General features: G+C 46.5%; 1 protein-coding gene across 2 annotated transcripts in view; it reads left to right on the top strand.

Moving 5' to 3' along the window:
* rngtt (RNA guanylyltransferase and 5'-phosphatase) overlaps window positions 1-9,430 on the top strand; it is a 65,197-nt gene extending 55,767 nt beyond the window's left edge. For both annotated transcript variants that reach the window (XM_079754116.1, XM_079754115.1), the window contains exons 14-16: window positions 946-1,012; window positions 6,894-7,017; window positions 7,793-9,430. In XM_079754116.1, coding sequence (XP_079610242.1) covers window positions 946-1,012; window positions 6,894-7,017; window positions 7,793-7,965 — 364 coding nt within the window. In that variant the 3' untranslated portion in view covers window positions 7,966-9,430. The remainder of the gene's footprint in view (window positions 1-945; window positions 1,013-6,893; window positions 7,018-7,792) is intronic.
* Window positions 9,431-20,537: the final 11,107 nt, after the last annotated feature.

The following is a 20,537-nucleotide window of genomic DNA, read 5'->3' as shown; positions in this document are numbered from 1 at the left end:
TGTCCATCGGTGCACGGGTGGTTGGCCCTGCTAATGGTGGGCCGCTTCCTCCCTCCCGCCTCACTTTAACCGCTGGCCCCCTATGTGTGTCCGTGACTGTGTGTGCGTTGGTGGGGGGGGGGGGGGGGGGGGGGGGAGGCCTTTTTATTTTAACCCCATAAGACGCTGGATGAGGGCTCCTCTGACTTAACTCGAACGTGTCGGGAAACCCTCCGCTGTCGTTAAGCTGCCAATTTATCTCAGTGTCAATGCTCCCCCTCCCCACGACACACAACATATACACGCACACACCAACCCCCTGGACTGGGGTGAAATGGAACAAAAATGAAATGCTGTGCCTAATGTCAGAGCGAGTATCCAGAAAGACTGTGCAGCATTTGCAGTGGGTGTTTCAGCTTGGGAGAGGGGAGGAAAGGGGGAGCAGTATGTGTGATTAGGGCCATCTGTGGGGCGTGCTCCCCAGTGTTTCATAGAAAGTGTTGCTTGGAAACACACGCATGCTTCTCCATTTGCACCCAAACTCACGCACACACACACACACACCAACCACACACCTGATTCTGTCCCCTGGCACCGTGGATAAACTGTTCGGAGACGTGGCCAACCGTCTGTCGAGCGATTATCCTGGCACCATCCGTCGATGATGAAACCATGTGCTGTGGTAACTAGCGGATTAAACTAACTAGCTGCAGTCATACTGTCTCCACCGCCTGTGCCAACTCTACCATGTCGAAGAAGCACACAATGTTCATGTCGAGATCCCCTAGGTTGGCAGTTGGTGGATGCAAAAAGTGAATTTGATTGTTTTGTCACCTGTGAATCATTGAGTATGGCAGCATGCTAATAGGCTCTGCCAAGGAATCGGTCTTGGAAAATGTGAAGGCTGCACCTGTGGCGGTGAGGGCTACCGCTGGTGTGAACCTGTGTGTTTTTCCCCCCACTCAGGCTGCTCCCCCAGACGGTGGGCTTGCTGTTCGTCGGCAGCTATGAAAGGCCGTTCGCCCAGATGAAGGTGAGCGACAATTAATGAGGATGTGCTGCCAAATCAGCTGCCTAACGCCGATAAACACCCAGGCCTGCAGGTGCCTGCCTCCACCCTAATGCATCCGAATGTTTTCATGATTAATACAGCAAAAGGGTTTCTACTTGGGACAATTAGGGGATTTGGCCGCATCTGCAACCTCTAGATGGCAACTCTCTCCTTGGGCAGCCGCCATTGTTTGTTTCAATTAGAAACTCTCTCCTCCGAGCGCTGATGGTAAGATCAGGAATGTCTCACGAAGCTTAGGAGATTATCGAAGCTAGCTCGCGCAACATTCAAATGTGGTTCGGTTTTGTCTTTAATTAGGTTCACCATTATTTTACCTGGCTTTTTTTTTCAGTAAAAAAAGTTACCTGGCCAAGGAAGCAGCCTTAAAAACACTATTGTACACATATTTTGAGACATTGCAATTATTCTATTTTGACCATGACAAATGTTGAGTCGTACACTGTAAGGTGATCAGCTACGGTATAGGTTTGCGATTTATTTATGTTTCCAAATTATAAACCAGCTCACCTGGCATCCATCTGGAAACCCTTCTGGGCTGGGCTCTTAGCCTTCTCTATCTTCAAACACCACACCACGAGATGTAACAGGGTTTTAGCAAGGCTCAGTACGGTGTGCTTTTTCCAAAGAGGCCGAGTCTTTTTAGGTTGGGTGAAGTCGAGTACAGTCTCAGTTCTTCCAGCTTGTTTGCTTGCCTCCATGGCTGCGGCCCGCTGTGTTTGTGGGCCAATATGTTTAATCTCTGGCAACCCGGTGTACTCGGAGAAGAGTGAAACACAACACACGGGCCAAAACAAAAACATACGTTCCGACCCAGGATGGATATTTCAAAGGAGAGAACACTGGCTAGGCCTTTGCTGGCAGTACTTCGATTTAGCATGTTTTTCTTTATCTCTGAAGACATATCATACTCATTTGATGTGTATATTAGTCAATGCTGTAAAGTCTCTTTGCTTAAAATTGACGGTTGCGTACTGGCCCAAATCGGCTACATGAGTGTTGAAGGAAACTTGATCGAAGATGGTATACTTGTCTGCAGAACATGAAGAAGAAGAAGATTCATAAGTTTACCTAAGGTATTGGATATATGACGGGATTTTCATTCCTTTTCCACCTCAATGTTGGTGAATGTTTGTAAAGCTTTAGTTTTTGTGCGAAGGTCATGTCCTTTCTCTAAGTCCTAAGACACAAACACCGTATTCAAGGTGCTTTCCATCGGAAAACCCTCGGCTCTGTCATCCCACATAACCTTAACAACCACAGAAAATTTGGCAAGGATACAATAAAATGGGCGTCCTTGTGTATCGTGAATCACCGACATTCTTCAACAGATGCCCGTTGTTGGTTCTGGCCTCAGTCTCCAGGTCACAGCAGATGGGAGGAGTGGTCTCCACGCGCGTGGGATAATGATGAGCATTACGCTGGCTCTCCAGGGACGCTTGACGTCACATAATGATAGCATGAGGGCTCGCAGAGAGACATCCAACTCTTTGGCGGCGTCCGCGCTCCCGCGTGCCAGCCATCGAATGTCACCCAAACCAAGTGGTTGGTTCCTGGTTCCAAATCCTGCGCTCGCAACAGATAATTTAGCGGCGGCGTCAGAGTGCTAAATTTGTAGCGCTGCAAATGCATTAGCCAAAATTGTGTTAATTGGCTTAAAAGGGAATTGTTCAAGCGGAGCCAAACCCCAACACCACTCGATTTGTTGTGTGTGAGAGCACTCGGATGACTCTTGTTGAAGCGTGTTCTGTTTGAAGGTATAACCTCTCTGTGCTCTGATGTGTGCCGGCCCCAAAGGGAATCAAAAACCTGAAATAATTTGGTTCTCGGTGGAAGAAAGGTTGAAGATGTTTTTTCCGTTTCAACGTTTCCTCACTGTGCTGCTGAGACACCTTCAAGTTCTCCCCCCGCCGGCTGCCGCATTTCCTGTAATATCGCCTCTGATCGCCCCGTTCTATATTCCATCATATAGTTCCTCCTGATTAAAATGGACCCATGCGGAGAATTCTCCCCAGACCTCTCGGCCCGCTTCTGATTACGTCTGAAATTAATCCACAGTTCCACGCTCCCTTGTGAGGCAAAGTGCGGAGGATATTACAATCTGATTTGTTTACGCCTCAGCGTCAAGTTCCCATCAATCTTAGAATAAGTATATTGAGGCCCATTGATGGGGTTGAGGGGGGGGGGCCGGGCACAATGTAGAGCTAATGCTCATGGGGACCTACCGAGAGAACCGGGGTACCGCTGCTGCTGTGGCGGTCATCCTCTTCTCTGTTGTTCACCACGTCGCTCTCCCCCACATTGTTTAGTATTCAAGCGCAACGCTTTCAATTTGAGCGAAGCATGTCAGCGGTGCTGGAGCTCAACCGGGTTAGTTTTTGTGTTTTCCGTTGCGCGTTTGAATGTGTTGTTTTGTTTATTTGTTTCTCATTTTCTCCGACAGTGAATTTCATTACAGCGCACCTCTGGTGAATGAAAATGCAATTGTGTGCTGTGCACCCCAAACATTATTTCACAGTACCTGGCCCTGGTTAATATCAGACTTTGTTATTGTTCAATATGAAAAGAGAGGATGTAAAATAATAGTTTAAAGTGGGAAAATATGTATTTTAAGGAATATTAAAAAGTTTGTGTTTTCAATGTTCTCAAGGAAGTAAAAACCTCTGGTGTAACTGATTTCTTATTTAATGTATATAGCAGATGGATCGATAGATACCAACAAACTGGAAAAGGAAAGATTTAAAGCTTCAAAGAGAAGCTCTGGGGGTCTGCACTAGCAAAACACTTCTTGACTGTCTTTGCCAAAACGCACCCGGAGACTCCGGCTGTACAAGGCCCTCGCCTGCTGCCTAATCAGGTGGATCAGGGCGGATAAACACCCAGGTGCTGTGGCACAACCTTTGTGAGGCAGGAAGGGGTTCCCAGCCATGCCTGCTGCCACCAGTGCTGCTCAGCAGTAGGGCAGCCTGTTGTGTCATGTGCTATTCCCAAAGCTCTTCATGGCTACCTGCCTTTACACCGCCCAAACTCGCCTCAAGGTTCTTGTTCGATTGTCTGAACAGGTTTAGCTCAACCTCACTCAAACTAACCCTATTTTTCGTTGAGTGGGGTTTATTAGTAATGCATGATTTAGTAAATAATGGTGAATGTGCTCGCAGGGAGTTTCCGTGACGTCGTAGTACACGTAGCTCCTCCCGGTCGTCATCCTCTGGTGCTGAAAGGAACCTGTCCCCTCCCCCCAGTCTGCTCACTTCCACTCTCCCTCAAACACTTCCTCGAGGAACCAGGCCCCCCACTAAGTACCCAGATGCACCCTGCGCTCCAGGATCCGACACGCCTCCTCACGGATCGCCTTTGTGCCAGTGCTCTTCCCCCCACTCTCGCTGGTGTCTGTGGGTCCCTCCCCCCCCCCCCGTTGGCCCGGGCATCTCTTCCTGGCCAAAAGCACTGGCCGCCTCTTCTCTCCGTCTGCAAAGCCTTCAGGCGCCAAACTCTCTAATGCATGGATTGCTTGGCCCGGCACTGTCTACCAAGGGGGTGTCACTCTTGAGCTCGCCAGGGTTCAATTCGATAAAGACTCATTATAAAAGGATTCAATAGCATCATAAGATCTCATAATTGCATCATGTTTGGATTTCTTTTGATGCTATTCTAGCCTTTAAGTGGGGATGCGTCAATATAGCGTAGAGTACAGCCTCACGCAGACGCACAGTGAACGAACCGCGGTCTGCAATGTCAACTCGGTTTCCGCACATTTTGGGGAAAAATGTTGGACCATGTTGCAATGGGTTCCGTCTGAAAAGTGACGTCAATAGTCAACCTCTTTTCGAGGAACCTGAGTTTTTGTCGCAGACTCCGATTTTGTCAGAACAATGTTATAAAGCAGTATTCCCTTATATTGAAAAACACCATTCCATCAGTGGAAGATAATCCTTGCTCATCAACATATTATGACTGTTGCAATAATTTAATTTAAATTGGAAATACATTCATAACATGGCTGTCAATCAGCCATCCAGTTTACATTATGGTGACCTACACTTTGCAGCATATGCTGCATCTTAAAACGAATATATATATGAGCCCCTATATATCCCATCGCATCGGGATAGATTGTATAGGATATTTATGAGCTCAAATTAAACCCCCACTTTCCGCCTCCTACTTTTCCGCTGTCCTCCTCATAAGACACAGAGGAGGACGGTAATGAAACGGGCGTCGGCTGCTTAAAGGTCTGCGTTGACTCACACGCCCCTCCCCCCATGCGTTATTAATACATATGTAAGTCGCAACCAGCATTCTGTCAGCATGTCGGGACCCCCACGGGCCACGCAAAGCTGTCATGATTGATCTGCGTTTGTGCAGTCGGATTCGCGTGCAGGAGTGTGTATTGTCTGGTTTAGATTAGGGGTGACCTCAAACCTCTGATGGAGGCGTTAACTGGGGGTGGTCTTTAATAGTCGAAGCAGCGTTCCGAAGACGGTGTGCGTCTGACAGCGGGGCGTTTCATTGTGGGGACGGGGGCTGCTTAGTTGATTGACTCAGTCTTCTATGTGTAATCTTTTGCTTTCAATAAATGTCCTTATTGTTTGTTTGATAAACCCTTTGTTTAATGGCAGTGGCATCATCCAATCGCTTTCTTCTTTAAGTAGAGCCCAATGGAGTTAGTCTAGAGAAGAGATTTCTCGTGTTTAGCAGTACTTTGAAACCTTTAAAAATGTTCAAGAGTCATGAATGAAAAGATGAAAACAGCCATGATGAAATGATGAAATCATGATGATAACAGCAGGTGTTCTACTCTGTGCTCCCTTCTTCATTGTTTGCACTTCTGCCTCATTTTATGGTGCCGCATTTTGTTCTATGCACTCAAACAAATCATTTTTATGTAATAACATTTTTAATGCCCGGATGTGAATACTGTGCATAATCTAAAAAAAGGGAGCTATCTGTCTCCATAGATACTGGCCACTGTTTGATCCATAGATATTTTATATTAATTACGGTATATTATATAAGCCTACGCCACACTATAGCATATTAGGCTAAACGCAGCCTGTACTTTCTGTCAAATTGAATGCAGATGCTTCATTTTCGTCCCACAGTGAAAGGTTGATTTGTTTGTGGAGGCGGTTGCTCCTTTAGCGGATGTCCTAGGCCTCGCCTACAGACAGCTGCATGAAACTAGGATTGAAGGACATTGAGGCGCATATGTAAAATAATATATACAATATATGATTCAACGTTCGCGTCCACAATGGGTCTGGCCTAATGAATCCCATTCCACCATGCAAAGTCTTCAGACAAAGTCGATTATATCTATTACAAAAAGAACCAAGTCCCTGTGCACAGCCTTTGGATCCTCAGGTGCTGGTGGTGTGCAGTCAACAATAGTGTATCAGTCAAAGAGGTGTAAAATCACCGCACACTGCCATATGCTGATGAGCTGATTTATTTTGTGAACGCCGCGTTTTGCTGTTGCTTCGTCAGGTTCACTCTTCAAATTCACAGTAAATTTGAAGAGTGAACCTGACGAAGCAACAGCAAAATGCATCGTTCACAACGTGATTTTACTCTTCTTTGACTTGATAGTTTATATATATATATATGGAAGTAGTAAATAAGTGGATTATTATAAATTAACGCAGTCATTCTTGCTTGGCACTATTGTAATACTGTATTGGGACATCAGCATGTTTCTATGGATCATTGTATAAAGACATTGATAGTAATGTAGTATTCACTATTCTCACAGTACCAGTGATTAATCACGGCACATACGTAGCAAAGTACCATAAAATGTGAGCGTGACGGAGCCATATGTCCCCCTCTCTCCCTCTCTGTGCAGGCCACCAAGGATCTGAAGCAGTACGACAACAAGATCATCGAGTGCACGTTTACCAACAACACCTGGGTTTTCATGAAGCAGAGAATAGACAAGAGCTTCCCCAACTCCTACGACACAGCCATGGGTGAGCCCTGATACTCCTCTAATCATTGTCCTAATGTCCCGTTGGAGCGGGTTATCCGCCAAGAGCGGTTCGCGCTGTATTCTGTAACGTAGCGTCTGATTGGTTTCCCGTCAGAGGACCTTGTTTTGTTTGGATTATGTCTGGAAGGTTCTAGATTGGACAGTAGAAGAATCATGGCCAACTGTTGTGTTCTCAGCGTTTGTTTGCCTCTTCGTGTTTGCCGCCACAACTCTGCTACTGATCGCTCCTCAGTCGCACTAAGTATCTTCAAACAAGTGGCTAGCGAGGAATCTGTCAAACATTGCTTATCTAATGTTTTACACCCCTGGAAGAAGCAATCGCAGAGTCTAGACTAACTTCCTTTCCCCTGTGTGTGCGTGTGTGTGTGTGTGTGTGTGTCTGTGTGTGTGTGTGACCCTTTGTTTGTGTGTCCCTCAATGTGTGCGTGTGTGTATTTTCCTGTGTGTGTGTGTGTGTGTGTGTGTCTGTCCGTCCGTCCGTGGGTGTGTGTGTGTATGTCCATCCATTTGTATGTGTGTGTGTGTGTCCCTCCATGTGTGTGTTTGTATTTTCCTGTGTGTCCGTCCGTCCGTCCGTCCGTGGGTGTGTGTGTGTATGTCCATCCATTTGTATGTGTGTGTGTGTGCCCCTCCGTGTGTGTGTTTGTATTTTCCTGTGTGTGTGTGTCCGTCCGTCCATCTGTGGGTGTGGGTGTGTGTGTGTGTATGTCCATCCGTGTGTGTGTGTGTGTGTGTGTGTGTGTGTGTGTGTCCAGCCGTGTGTAACAGCATCCAGCACCCCGTCACCAAGGAAATCCTGCTGGACCTGGTGGACCGCAGCACCCAGGGGGTGCAGCAACCGTCGCAGGGGCGCAAGCACCCCCCCGACCCGGACGCCCAGCTCATGCCCCCGCCGCCCCCCAAGAAGACCAGCCACGCCGAGCCGTAGACCCGCCGGCCCCCGCCCGCGGCCACGCTTTGGGACAAAAATTTGCGCATTGCAAGAATTAAAAAAAGCACCAGCGTCATGGCCTCCGCCCTCGCCCGGTCGACTGCAGCAGGGAAGGACGGCTCCGCCTCCGCCCTGAGCATTAGTTTTATCAGCCCCGTGTGGGCGCCAGCATCCAAAAGACTGTAGACCCCCTTTTGATCGATGGCCACGAGCGCCATTAGCTTTATTGTGTAGCGTGCAGCTTAAATTGCTATTGTTCTTATGGAAGTGAGACTAAAAAACAAACAAAAATTGAAGACGGCGCCATCCCGGTTTTCCCTTATTTATGTTTTCGTGTTCGTTTTTTTTTTTTGCGTCCGAGCTTATGACTATTTATCGACGGCGTGGTTTTCTGTGGCTACACGATCATCTATGCAGACGGCGTGTTTCTAGGATGTCAAGGAGAGGCTCGTGTCTGTGTTACGCTCCGAGAAGGAGTAAACGTCAGCACTTCACCCACAGTCTGATCACAGGGAGGTAATTAGAGATTAATTGAAGATCCTGCAGGTCAACAGATTCCTATTGTCTCCCCTCTGGTACACGAGCCTCGAGAAGCGTCCTCACACATCCGGCTCCCAGTGTGTAGCGGGAAGCCAGGCGCCATCGCTACCGCTGATGTCACACCAGAACCACATCGTACCAGTCCTCCACCGGTACATCTCTCCCCAGGTGTCACAGAACACTTGTAACACGCTGTTCTATCTCTGTCCCCCCCCTCCCCACTCTCACGCTCACAAAACCAACCCGTTCACAAACTACAAGGAAGGGACCTCATAAGTTTGGTCTGTTTTTGTTGAGCTTTCCTCTAAGGTTATAATGGGTTGTCTGATTCTCCACAGCTTGCAGGGGGGGGGGGGGGGTTCCGCTTCTCAAGGGGGTCCCATGGGAGGCCCAAAGCCCACTTGGACCTCCAGCTAAGCCCCCATATGCATGTGTGAGTGAGCGGGGTTCAACACATTAGCATGCACTCATCACACAGATACACTCTTCCTCCTGTTTGAGGATCAATATGCGGTCAAATTGAAGCAGCTTGATCCTACCGTCTTCGTCTCATATTAACGCCCGGTTGCAGGGATACCACTCACAATAGGAATAGATTTAGTGACCTTGGGCTTTTTCTGTTGATTTGGCAGGTCTTTGTCCTAAAGCTGCGGTTTGACAGTGAACAGTTATGTTTTTATTAAAATGGGCGTTTTGCTCAGCCTGTGCAAAGAGTTAACAGAGCACTGTTTTTCTGTGGGGAAGAAAACAGCCCTGTAAATACTGTTGTGCGTTTAGGAGTTATTGTTCATTTGTCTGTTTGGTTGTTATTTGCTTTTGTTTTGTTCTTGTGTGTTTGTCTTCTTCACAACAGAAGGGACCGGTTCAATCCGTATGAAAAATGTAAAGATTGATTAATATTCAATATCTGCCTCTTATCTGACTAAATATGCTAATTTCACTATTATGCGTTGTTGTTTTTTTCTTTGCTTTCCCCTGATTCAGAGAAATTATCCTCTTATGTGCGGATCATTTGAAAAGATTGGCCAACTGGTATAATCACACTTAATGGCGAGTGTGTTTACTTGTGTTTTGCGACGTTTTCTCCCCCTAGTGCGAGTAGCTCAGCCGTGCTCCTCTCCCCTCTGGCATAAGATGAAAGCCGGCTCAATCCCATCAAAGCGGCCCCCGCATCTTTCTGTGGAGAGCTGGCTGTGGCCAGGACCCAGGTGCGGCGACGTCACAAACAAAACGGCAGACGCACAAACACACAAACACGCCCGAGCAGAGGACCACGTGGTCGGTCACACTCTGCTTCGGAATGACCGGACGGAGTATCAAAGGGCGGTTTCATCTCGCCCCGTTTTGGCAGCTACAAAGAAACCGTATTAATAACATTTCTCTGTGGGCATCGCTGCGCTCGCCGTCGGCCTGCCAGTTCAATAAGGAGCCCGCCCGCATCGACGCACACAGGCGCAGCGATGCGGCCACATTAATAATGCGTTGTTTTCTCCGAGTCTGTTTGTGCCCCGGAGGGGAAGCAGCAGCCAGGAGCGGGGGTCGTGCCGCAGCACGGAGCCGACCTCGTGAACCCGTACAAGCCCGTACATGCACGCACGCACGCACACACACACACACACACACACACACACACACACACACACACACACACACACACACACACACACACACACACACACACACACGCGCGCTTCTGAGCAGGTCGTGAGGATCCCTTTCGTCTCCGGTGCTAAACCCCCAGGCGGCCATGCAGGAGGATACTTGCATGACAATTTGCACTTAATACCAGCTCTTGCCTGGAATATGAATTCCTGCCAGTCAGTGTTTTTGTACAGCAGGTGGGAGTTGTTATTTGTGTGTGTGTGTGTGTGTGTGTGTGTGCGTGCGTGCGTGCGTGTCCATCTGTGGTGGGTATGTGCTGAAGTTAAAGTCAAATATAATGCCACGATAAGGAGATTCAGAGCAAGGACCAATGGACCACCAGGCTCACAAACACAAGCTATGGCCTGTAAACCAATAAACAAGGGATTAATATTACATAGCTAGTGGAGGCCGTGCTTCACACCTATTTATACCTGGCGTGTGCGCTGACGTTGATAGCACGGCTCGCTCTGCTAATGAAGCCAGGCAGGGCAGCCGACCCCACTGCCGTCTCTTGAATCAGAAATGTAATTGCCTGTGGCTGCAGCGCGAGGGAGGGCACGGTGCCACAAATCTATTACCACAAACGTACCGCGCCTCGGGGGCAGCCAGGGGGAAAGAAGACTTCCATTTCAGGGGTGGGGGCGGGCGGACATTGTTTGTCAGAAACGACAGTCGTCTGCTTGGCATCTGCTGCCATGACGGAGACATCAGAGTGGTCGTTAGCACACCACCATCCAACCCCTCTCCCCAGCTCTACCCCTCATTCCGCTCCTCCTCACCCGCCTCTGTTCAGTCTTTTGATAACCAGGCGGTGTCCAGCTGCCTGCTCACCGGAGCAGTTGTCCATTATTAAGCGATGACTCCTGAAGGTGCCGCTGCTCTCTGCAGTCAGGTCCTCTACCTCCAAACCCAGATGTTCTGCACGCGGCTTAGCCAGGTTTGAATTGAGTCTAAAACCGGTGGAATCCGGGCTGTGTGTCACCGTCCCGGCATTGCAGATAGCACCAGAGTGGTCTCGCACCCAGTTGGCAACACTGCAGGCCCATCGATTGATACGCTTTATAAATGGACGTTTTGCACACATGAGTCACAGGGGAACGCCACAGACAGACCAGTAGATAGAAAGAAGCACACCGGTGGTGCAAGGGTATGGTTACACTCTGCCAATATCGAACGCATCGTAAAGCATGACAAAGAACCTGTACGTCACTTCTATTGTTTGGCCACCTGCACTTTCTGTGTGTTGAGGTTCAGCGGTTTAAGGGGCATCGCTCGATTTCCACGCGGTAATGTTCTGAAAGGTATTATGGCCAGGATATAACCTCATGTACCTTAAGGAACAAAATATCGTTTAAAGGAGAAAGTCTCTAGGCCAATGTTTGTGAACCAGCAAATGAAAAGTAAAATGCCCCTTCATGCTTTGTCATCATATAGGTTCCATACTGCGATGCACGGCTCTTAATAGAACAGCTCGACCCCGTCTAGCTAACGGCCATTGCGCTCATTTTCTCGATCAATGAGCCCTTGAATGTTCGGTAATAAAATAACACAAAGATCTTGATGTAAAAACGAAAGCGGGCTTCTTGAAATGTTAAGAGGCGTGATGGGTGGAGGATTACAGTCTGATGCTAACCCATTGCCACTGGGGCTTTATGATGGGAGCCCTCTCTGTTCCTAATGGTGTCCTAATGGGAAGGATGATATAGATGATACATAAAGTACCAGCTCAACCAGAGTACCGAGAAGACCGCTGTGTGTGTGTGTGTGTGTGTGTGTGTGTGTGTGTGTGTGTGTGTGTGTGTGTGTGTGTGTGTGTGTGTGTGTATATGTGTATGCATGCGCGTGCGCGGGAGAGAGAGCGCGCGTGTGTGTGAGCTCTGAAAGCTTTTCTATTTTCCTGTGAGAGAGACGCAAACACTGACCCCTTGAAAGCCTATTTTCTCCTATGTGAAAATCCACGTGAACCGTGCAACCTTTAAATTGGCTTCATGGTGAAGTCGACTGGAATAACCCATGCAAATCATGTTGGAGCTTCAAGGGCGTTAAATAGTATCAATCTCTATAAAATTCCTAAATCTATATGATTTAGCATGACAATCGTTACAAGGCAGCGCCCGGGATGGCTGGATGTATTTTGGGAAATGTTAATTGGCTTCTGCAGAATAAATGTAATTTCTGTGAATCCGCCATGCTCCCTGTTAAATATTCAGCGGAATGGTGTGACGAGAATGGAGGGAACATTCTTCAGTACCTAGCAGTCAGTGGCTCGTGTACTCAATAGACTTTTCTGGAAGTTGAAATCTTTCATGTTAATAAATGTCTGAGTCACTATCTACGGCCGGATGAGGTAACACAGTGGTGATGGTGATTGGCCCACTGACCCTTGCATTTGCAGCAGTATGAATGTTATGAGCATGGTGTCGGTGGCGACACAGTTTGCCTCTCTTAAAGAATACCAGGGCCAACGAGGACGAAGCGGAAATCGACGAGACATTACCGGTTTGGGAGATTAAACCATCATAACTGACTTCCCCAAATCCTCCGTTACCAATATAATTAGTCAATATTAAACAAAGCGTGTTCCCTTTAAACAGCTCTTCGGCTGAAACACACAACAAAGTGATTTGGGAACACGTTTTCCTTTTTCATTGCCTAATAAGCAACTAACTAATTGCTGAGTAGTCTTCTTGTCACCCTTGAAGCTGCAGTGCGCCGCGAGTCAGAATTGCTCTGGCCCTCATGTTTCCAAAGACGTGGGCTTTAGAGAGAAGCGTTCTACCGTCGATCCAATCATGCAACCGCTGTAAAGCTACACAATATTAAAAGTCAACCTTGACAAAGGCAATTAAAATGTACTTGGCGACGGTGATCTGAATATGTCATTTCTCCCTTCTAATTACTAAATTACTGTTCTGGAATAATATCCGTCTGGAACAATGCACACCATCTCGGCCCAGCTTAAAAACCACAGCAGACAGCTGGTCTCTCTACTACTTTTCTTATGCATATTGCAATGAGTGGCAATCAAGAAGCAATGGCATACATTAACCACACAATACTGTCACATTGTCCATCCGCTTGGATAAACCACCTGCCGCCTGCTCGCTTCACTATCACTTTGCCATTAAAATCATCCAATAGCGATGAGGCCAAGGTACTTTTACTGCATCGATGGCTGCAGTTAACCACAACGACATCATCACAAGTAATTACAGTTGGCAACACAACTTATTAAGGTCATTCATTAATGATGTTTGTGGTAGTGGTGAAACTACCGAAACAGTAATTAGTTCATTGTAACATGGATAAGTGGTTCATCAACAAATGTAAATAAGGTTGCCTGTCAAAAATAAATAAGATACTTTTGCAATAGATTGTAGTTGACAGATGTGTAGAGTAGATAGATATATGCTTCATGCTTCATTTACATGCAACAATGTGCCCATTGCATTTCTGAATTATGTATTGTATTAAGCACGCAGCTGTGCGTTATGTTATTGTGTAAACAAACAATTAATATATGCCCATTCAAATTCAATTCAAACAATAATTTCACATTTAACCAGTTTTATTTGTCGTTTTCCTCCATGTTGAAATCCTATTACTGGTCATACTTGGCTATAGTGAAGTCAAAGGACTTAACAGGCCATATATGTATGGAACCCATTAACCCGTTTTCCTAGGGGAAAACAAACATCCCTAAATGACCAATCTTCAGAAACAATGCAGAATGGGAGCTACAGGAATACTTTCTGAGGTTGTGCTGCCGACCCAGCTCTGTAAATGAATGGACGTACACATCTTGCTTGCACGTGGGAGTGGGTCCAGATCTGTGTGTGGCGGCATTCCCCTTGGCGTGGTCGTGTCCATCAGTACGTCTCTGTTGTCAGGTGAGCAGCAGCAGTAGATAGATCTCAGCAAACGGAAAAGGTGAGGCAGGAAACACGTGCTTTGAGGATCATACTGGTGTGATCCTGGATGCCATTCAGGAAATGTTAAGCACGTCTTTAGTTTCGCCCTCAATTACGACTCCTTCACCTTATTGTAGTCTTCTAATGAGGCGCTTTGTCTTCCAGCGCCTGGATCAGCCTCCCCACTTCCAAGCTCTATGAACAATATCCCCTCGCAGCGAGTCATGGTGTTATTCATGCTGGCTCTTGGGCGAGTGTCACCATCATGATCTATGACTGTGACAGAGACGTCTTCAGGCTCCAAATCAGTCATCGCTCCCTGCTGGGGTTAACAGGATCACAACCGCTCCGACACGGAGACGCTGCACTGTATCTCAGTCATGCCCTTTGGTCTGACTACAAATACCTTCTGCCTGTCCACACTGTTAATAAACAAACCTGAAAACAAACATCTTTCAAATCTTTAGGTGTAAATCCTCCTTGGTAAAAGGATAGATTTAGCGTAGATTGGCAACAAAGAGCAGAATTGATGTTTGAAATTGCTTCTTTTGGCTTTGCTTATAATTATGTATTTGGGATATTAGAGTGGAAAATGGCGTCTGAATTGTAGTTGAGGGGTTGTGTTTCATTTATATAATGGAGGAGTGGAAGGTACGAGGGCTTTGAGATGAGGACTGGTCTAAATGAAAGGCAGAGTTGTGTCTTTGTGGCGCTGCAGAACAAGCCTTTTGTCCGTGTCTGTAAAGAGCTGATCCGAATCCCTGACCGTTTGACTTTAACATTCAATCACAAACGATTCAGGGTGCAGCCCCACCCACGCCATCTCGCCCCTGAGCCACATCAGAGAACTGGCCCTAACTCATAACCCCTACAAACACAAGGCATGAGAAACAGCCCAGGGTTGATGGTCAGAGTCCAGTGAATGTCTCCTTGTCTGGGAGGGGGAGCTCCCAGACAAGGCCTCTAACTCAAACCCCTAACCCAAACCCCTCCACCCTTCAACCGGCCCCCCGTGTTCATTTTCTACATTTAACGTCAGAGCCTTTTGAGGCTGAACAATGAGCGCGTTCATGGATCCAGTATGTATTTCCAACCTCAGTACTGTGTTTCTGTATACAGTGGTTGTTACATCTTCCTTGTGACGGTCCTATACGAAAGTGTAAACATAAAAACCCATGCTTGATGTTCTTCATATCAATTCCTGATCCATTTTCTCCCTGTTCACAGTTTGTCTCTTGAATTCTGCCATCCATTTCACTAAATCCTGTCCCATTCAACCCTTCAAGAAGCTGACACAGGGTATTTTAGTCATTTTGTTAAAGTACAGTCTTCTTGGTAATGTTCTAGTCAGTGTGGATGGCAGTACAGTACTTATCAAGAGCCAGTACATCTATGTGATGGACAGGTTAAGAGGGTGAAGTGCATGCAGAAAACTCCACTTAGCAATTAGACGGTTCAAATGCCAGGCAGGCGAATGATACCGCGCTGCTCTCAATACGAGATGCATGTCAACGCCAAGTGTGAGAGCTCGCTGGTGTGAAAGGCTGCCCTGACTTTACAGCCCTTTACATTGAACTCACACCGCGGCTTGAGAGCGGAACAGGACCTGAGGGTCTGGTCTGGACCCCAACTGGGTAACCTTGTAGAGTTGTATTAAGTGAACGGCAGCTTTTAAATACACAGTCCTCCCTGGGACTGACCTATCGGCAAATATGAACTCAGGCCGATCGTCTGACCTTTAAATCTTTTTCCGTTGGCCTGCCCTTTGCCGTTGTCGATTCACGCTGCACATGACCGCCCCCCTGGGGAGTCTTTGATCGATCCGAAAAAGACCACCAGCGCTTCCAACTAACTCTGATTTGCATTTTCGTGTTAATCTACCGTATCGTTTGCCACATAGGCAATTATGCTATCATAATATATATTAAGGGTCATATTTTAAGGTTCATCTTGTTTTGAGTCAAATAGATGACTTAAGCAGATAGTGATTATTGAATGTAAAAATCACTCTGATTGGGTTAGGATATAGCCAATGAGGCACAGGGAATCAGCAGCGATAGGGGAGTAGAGTTAACCTGACTCCGCCAGATGGATTGATTCGCATTTGCTCAGCATATCCATCTGGGAACCTTCCGTTGGAGAACTTTTGGGAAGGGGCAAAAATACTGGTTAGCTGATTGGATAAACCATCTGTCCATCACCACCTAAGCCATGTTGTTTAGACTGAACAGTCGCTTCTCGTTGCTTCACATCTAAACCCGCCTCAAAACCGGCGCTGATTGGCTGGTCGTTTAGCGAACGGCTCTTAATTCGCAGGTTGCCAGACTGACCTGCGAGTAAATACAATGGAGCTAGCGGGATCAGGATGGCACAGGGAATCAGCAGCGTTAGGGGAGTAGAGTTAGTTTGGATATCACAATTTGGCCAAAATATGACTTAATATTAATGACACGCTTCTGGCACAAGCAACTTGCATTGATGAATTTACGCATTTTATTTAGACCCGGGTTGGAGGAAGACTGAAAACATTAAGGATCCAGCCTAGGAGCCTTGGTACTGTTAGTCAAACACCCAATTACAGCCCACTATCGTGGGTCAGGATGTGGCCGCTGTAGGACCACCTTGCGCTAGCTACTCTAACACTTCACTGGCTTGGAGCAACAGAAAGCCTTGCTCCGGCACCACTAAGGCCCATCTAAGAGGAGGAATCTGGCCCATTAGTCTGTTCTTCATCTCAGTGAGCTCTCTTGGTGATGTGGGATCGGTACTTCACTTCCACATCAGTCCTGAAGCCCTCTTTCTCTGTAATGAAGTAACGGGAACATCTTATTTCAAAGCATCCTGTTGCCATGACGCCGGAGCTCATAGCCTTGCTCGCCGTGTGACAGATGTTCAGGGTTGTTTGTGAGGGAGCGTTTATTCCTACCCGTTTCCCTTCCCTCCATCTGCTCCTTATATTTCTTATTCATGTTGGTGACACATGTCACAATTCCGTGCAGCGGATTAGAGCAAAACCTCTGCCCACTCCCCGAGGTTTAACAGAGAGAGTGCACTGTCCCCCAAAATAATTGGCTCGGAACATCTTGTTACGGGCTCTTTGTTTTCTGGCGCCGCGCTGCGCAATAAAGGACTTCCACTCCCCGTGGTAACAATGGATCATGAACGCACGTTATAGTCGGTGCAAAAATACCTTGGCCGTGTGACGTGATGAGTCGTCTCTGTGTGCCCTGTGCGGTTGTCATGTCAACGATACATCTGAGTGAAGCAGCTGTGGCTGCTGATTGGTTGCAAATGGGCTTTTCACACCTCAGAGACAGGCAGATTGGCGGGACAGCCTAGAGAAGGTGCTCCCGCTGTCTCCCTGCAGCCGTCCTAACGCGCTGCCGCTTACATGGGCCACTAATGACACACACACGCACACACACACGCTCACACACACGCTCACACTCACGCATGCACGCACACACAGACACACACACACACACACACACACACACACACACACACACACACACACACACACACACACACACACACACACACACACACACACACACACACACACACACACACACACCCTCCAAACAATCCCGGACCTTCAACCACGGACAGATGGTTGTTGAAACCAGTCTACATGAATTGGATCCTGTTCTATGAAGTAGTGCCAGACTATATACGTTCCAATATATACGCACTGTGGTGTGGGGGTCATAGGACGGGGGGCACGTCCTTGAGTTCGGGCCTAGGCAGGACCACAGTGAATTTGGACTAAAGTACCCATTTTAAATGCTCCATGTCAATGTTGCATATCGTACATTTACGCATTATTATTTTCATTTCAATACTGAAATTCATCTCAAAATGGGTTAAAATGGCGGGTTTAGGCAACACAAATTAAAATGCATTTCAGTGAGGATCCCTCTACTCACTTTAGGGCTAAGCCCTCGACGGTTTCATGTGTCAAAAAAGGCCCTGATCTAGCTAAATATGTCCATCCAAAGGTGTGATATAACATACCGCCGTACAGATGTGCACAACAGGCCTGATCCAATGTCCTGAGTTCCTAGAGATTCTACACCACAAAAGATATTCACAGATCACAAGATATGTATGCAAACCAACCTCTTGTTCTCACACATAAATAATGTCTCTCCTTCCTTCGGCTCCTAACCTCTGAACTCATGCTCATCTTGTGTTTTTGGATCATTTTGTAAATGTGGTCCAACTTCATTTGCCATTCATCCACCTTCTCAGAGTTTGCATCGGTAAGTTGCTGTTCTGCCTTCATAACAATGGCACATCTTCTTGGCACCTAATGTGTTTAGGTGTGTGTAATGGTAGTGTTATGCCTTAACAGGTATTTCCGAGGCTAGGGTACCTCTACTTTACGGTTGTTAATAGTGCTTGGTGCTACACAGCCGATAACTGTTCCTTGAGATCCATTAAGGCCATTAAGATACATTGGAATTTATAGTGAGGAACATTGGATATCAGATAATTGGTTGGTTTTTTGTACAGAAATGTGACCGAGATAACATTACAAAGGTTTGCCATTAGTGCAAACCTGTATATATATATATATATATATATATATATATAGGGCTTTTGTACTCATTGGTGTTTGTTGACATGATGGATAGGGCAATCGGTATGTGATACCCTCGTTAGCACAATGCACATGTGCACGGCAGAGATGTGGATAGGAGCTACATAACAACTTTTCTGTTTAATAGCGACATGAACACGACTCTATAAAGACAATGTTGATCGGAGAAAGTACATTCTCTGCCTTTGACGGCACAGATGGGCAGGCTATTGCTGTGAGGAAACACTACCTATAAGTTTGTTTAATAGCGCTGGAATCTCAGCACAATGACCACATTACTCATGTTGACTGAGGAGATCAAAGAGGATATTAAAAGGGAAGGGGGGTGTGTGCGTCTGCCATGTGCAGGCATTGGGGCTTATTTCTTATTTGATTCACTCCAGTTATCCACACTGCTGATTCACAGTAAGAAAGGCTACACAAAAGCTGACTTGCATCATTCCTTCCTGCATCTTCGATCTAACAGCCAAATAATCCACAAAATGAAGTCCTTTCTTTAGGATGATGCTATGGGTAGATCAGTCTGTTGTTTGCTGGGGACGTTGAGTATAAATCACTGTCAGAGACCACACAAGAGAGCTCACAGTCCTGCTCTGGTTTGTTTGTTAAAATGATATCTACACTGTGCTGTCTTTTTACTTGTTTTTGCAATATTAGCTTGTATGCATTAGGGTTTCAACTGACGCTCAAACTTATCACGTTAGTTTACAGGTAAGGATGGGTCAGTTAATCGGACCAATGTTAAAACTAAATTACATTTTTGAACTTTCACTGAGGCCACACTGACTAAATTGAAAAAGGATTTGGTAAATTTGCTGTTAAATTGTGATTTAATTGAACTCATTCTTAAGAAGTATAGTATCTTTCATCTGTGTTGACTGATACAAGGCCCATTTTCTGCATTGTTTATTTTTCTGGCAGAAATGAGATGGGGAGGCACACAGATTTGGACACTACTGGAATACAATAAATAGAACATTTATTAAGATTGTTGCTTACTAACAAATTTTATACATGCAAATACTCTTGAAGACCTATCTTAATTTGTCAGATTGTCATGCACCATCAGCCAATAAAACTGCTTTTGTTTTCTACCAGTGCAGTCGGCTGACATTTGGGGTTAGTGTGTTTTCCGATTGTTCTACAACTGCAATCTGAAAATTTAATACAAAACCAGACTCCCCCTCTAACTTTTTGACTCTTTGAAATGAACACGATTGCCCGTTTAATACGTCTCCATTGATCCTCTTTCACTCCTGCGTCCAGCATCATGTAAACCCTGCTGGTCCTCATTCCAGAGGTCAACATCCTTAGCACACTAATCACATGTCAGCGCTGATCATGAGCGGCTGCCTGGATACCAACGCCTCTGCTGTCACTTCAACAAGTATATCAGCATTGAGCTCCACACCTCCACACAACACGTACCATTCATGTTTATATCTCCATAAAGAAAGGTATTGAGCACAGTTATTTCTATTGACCTTGATTTCAGTCTGCCGTCTTTCTCTTGTAAAGCCGGTGGATGGGAGTGAGAGAACATATTCTCCCTTGTCAACAGCCTCCCAAGTGTATCAGAACATCTTTTGTGTGAAGGCAAAGTGGAAATAGCAAATATGTTTTGTTTTTTAAAATCGTTGTGCGTATGGATCAAACGGGAGGTCTTGGAGATCCAGATGAAGAGGACGTAGTTTACATTTATATTTAGCAGAAGCTTTCATCCAAAGCGACTTACAACGGGTCACACACACATTCACACATCGACGGCGGAGTCAACCATGCGAGGCGACAGCCAGCTCGTCGGGAGCAGTTCGGGTCAGGTGTCTCGTTCAGGGACACCTCGACAATTGGCTAGGAGGAGCCGGGGA

This window comes from Pollachius pollachius, assembly GCF_949987615.1.
Source record: "Pollachius pollachius genome assembly, chromosome: 16".
NCBI lineage: Eukaryota > Metazoa > Chordata > Actinopteri > Gadiformes > Gadidae > Pollachius > Pollachius pollachius.
The sequence above is the reverse complement of the archived record's forward strand: the minus strand, read 5'-3'. Positions and strand labels throughout refer to the sequence as shown.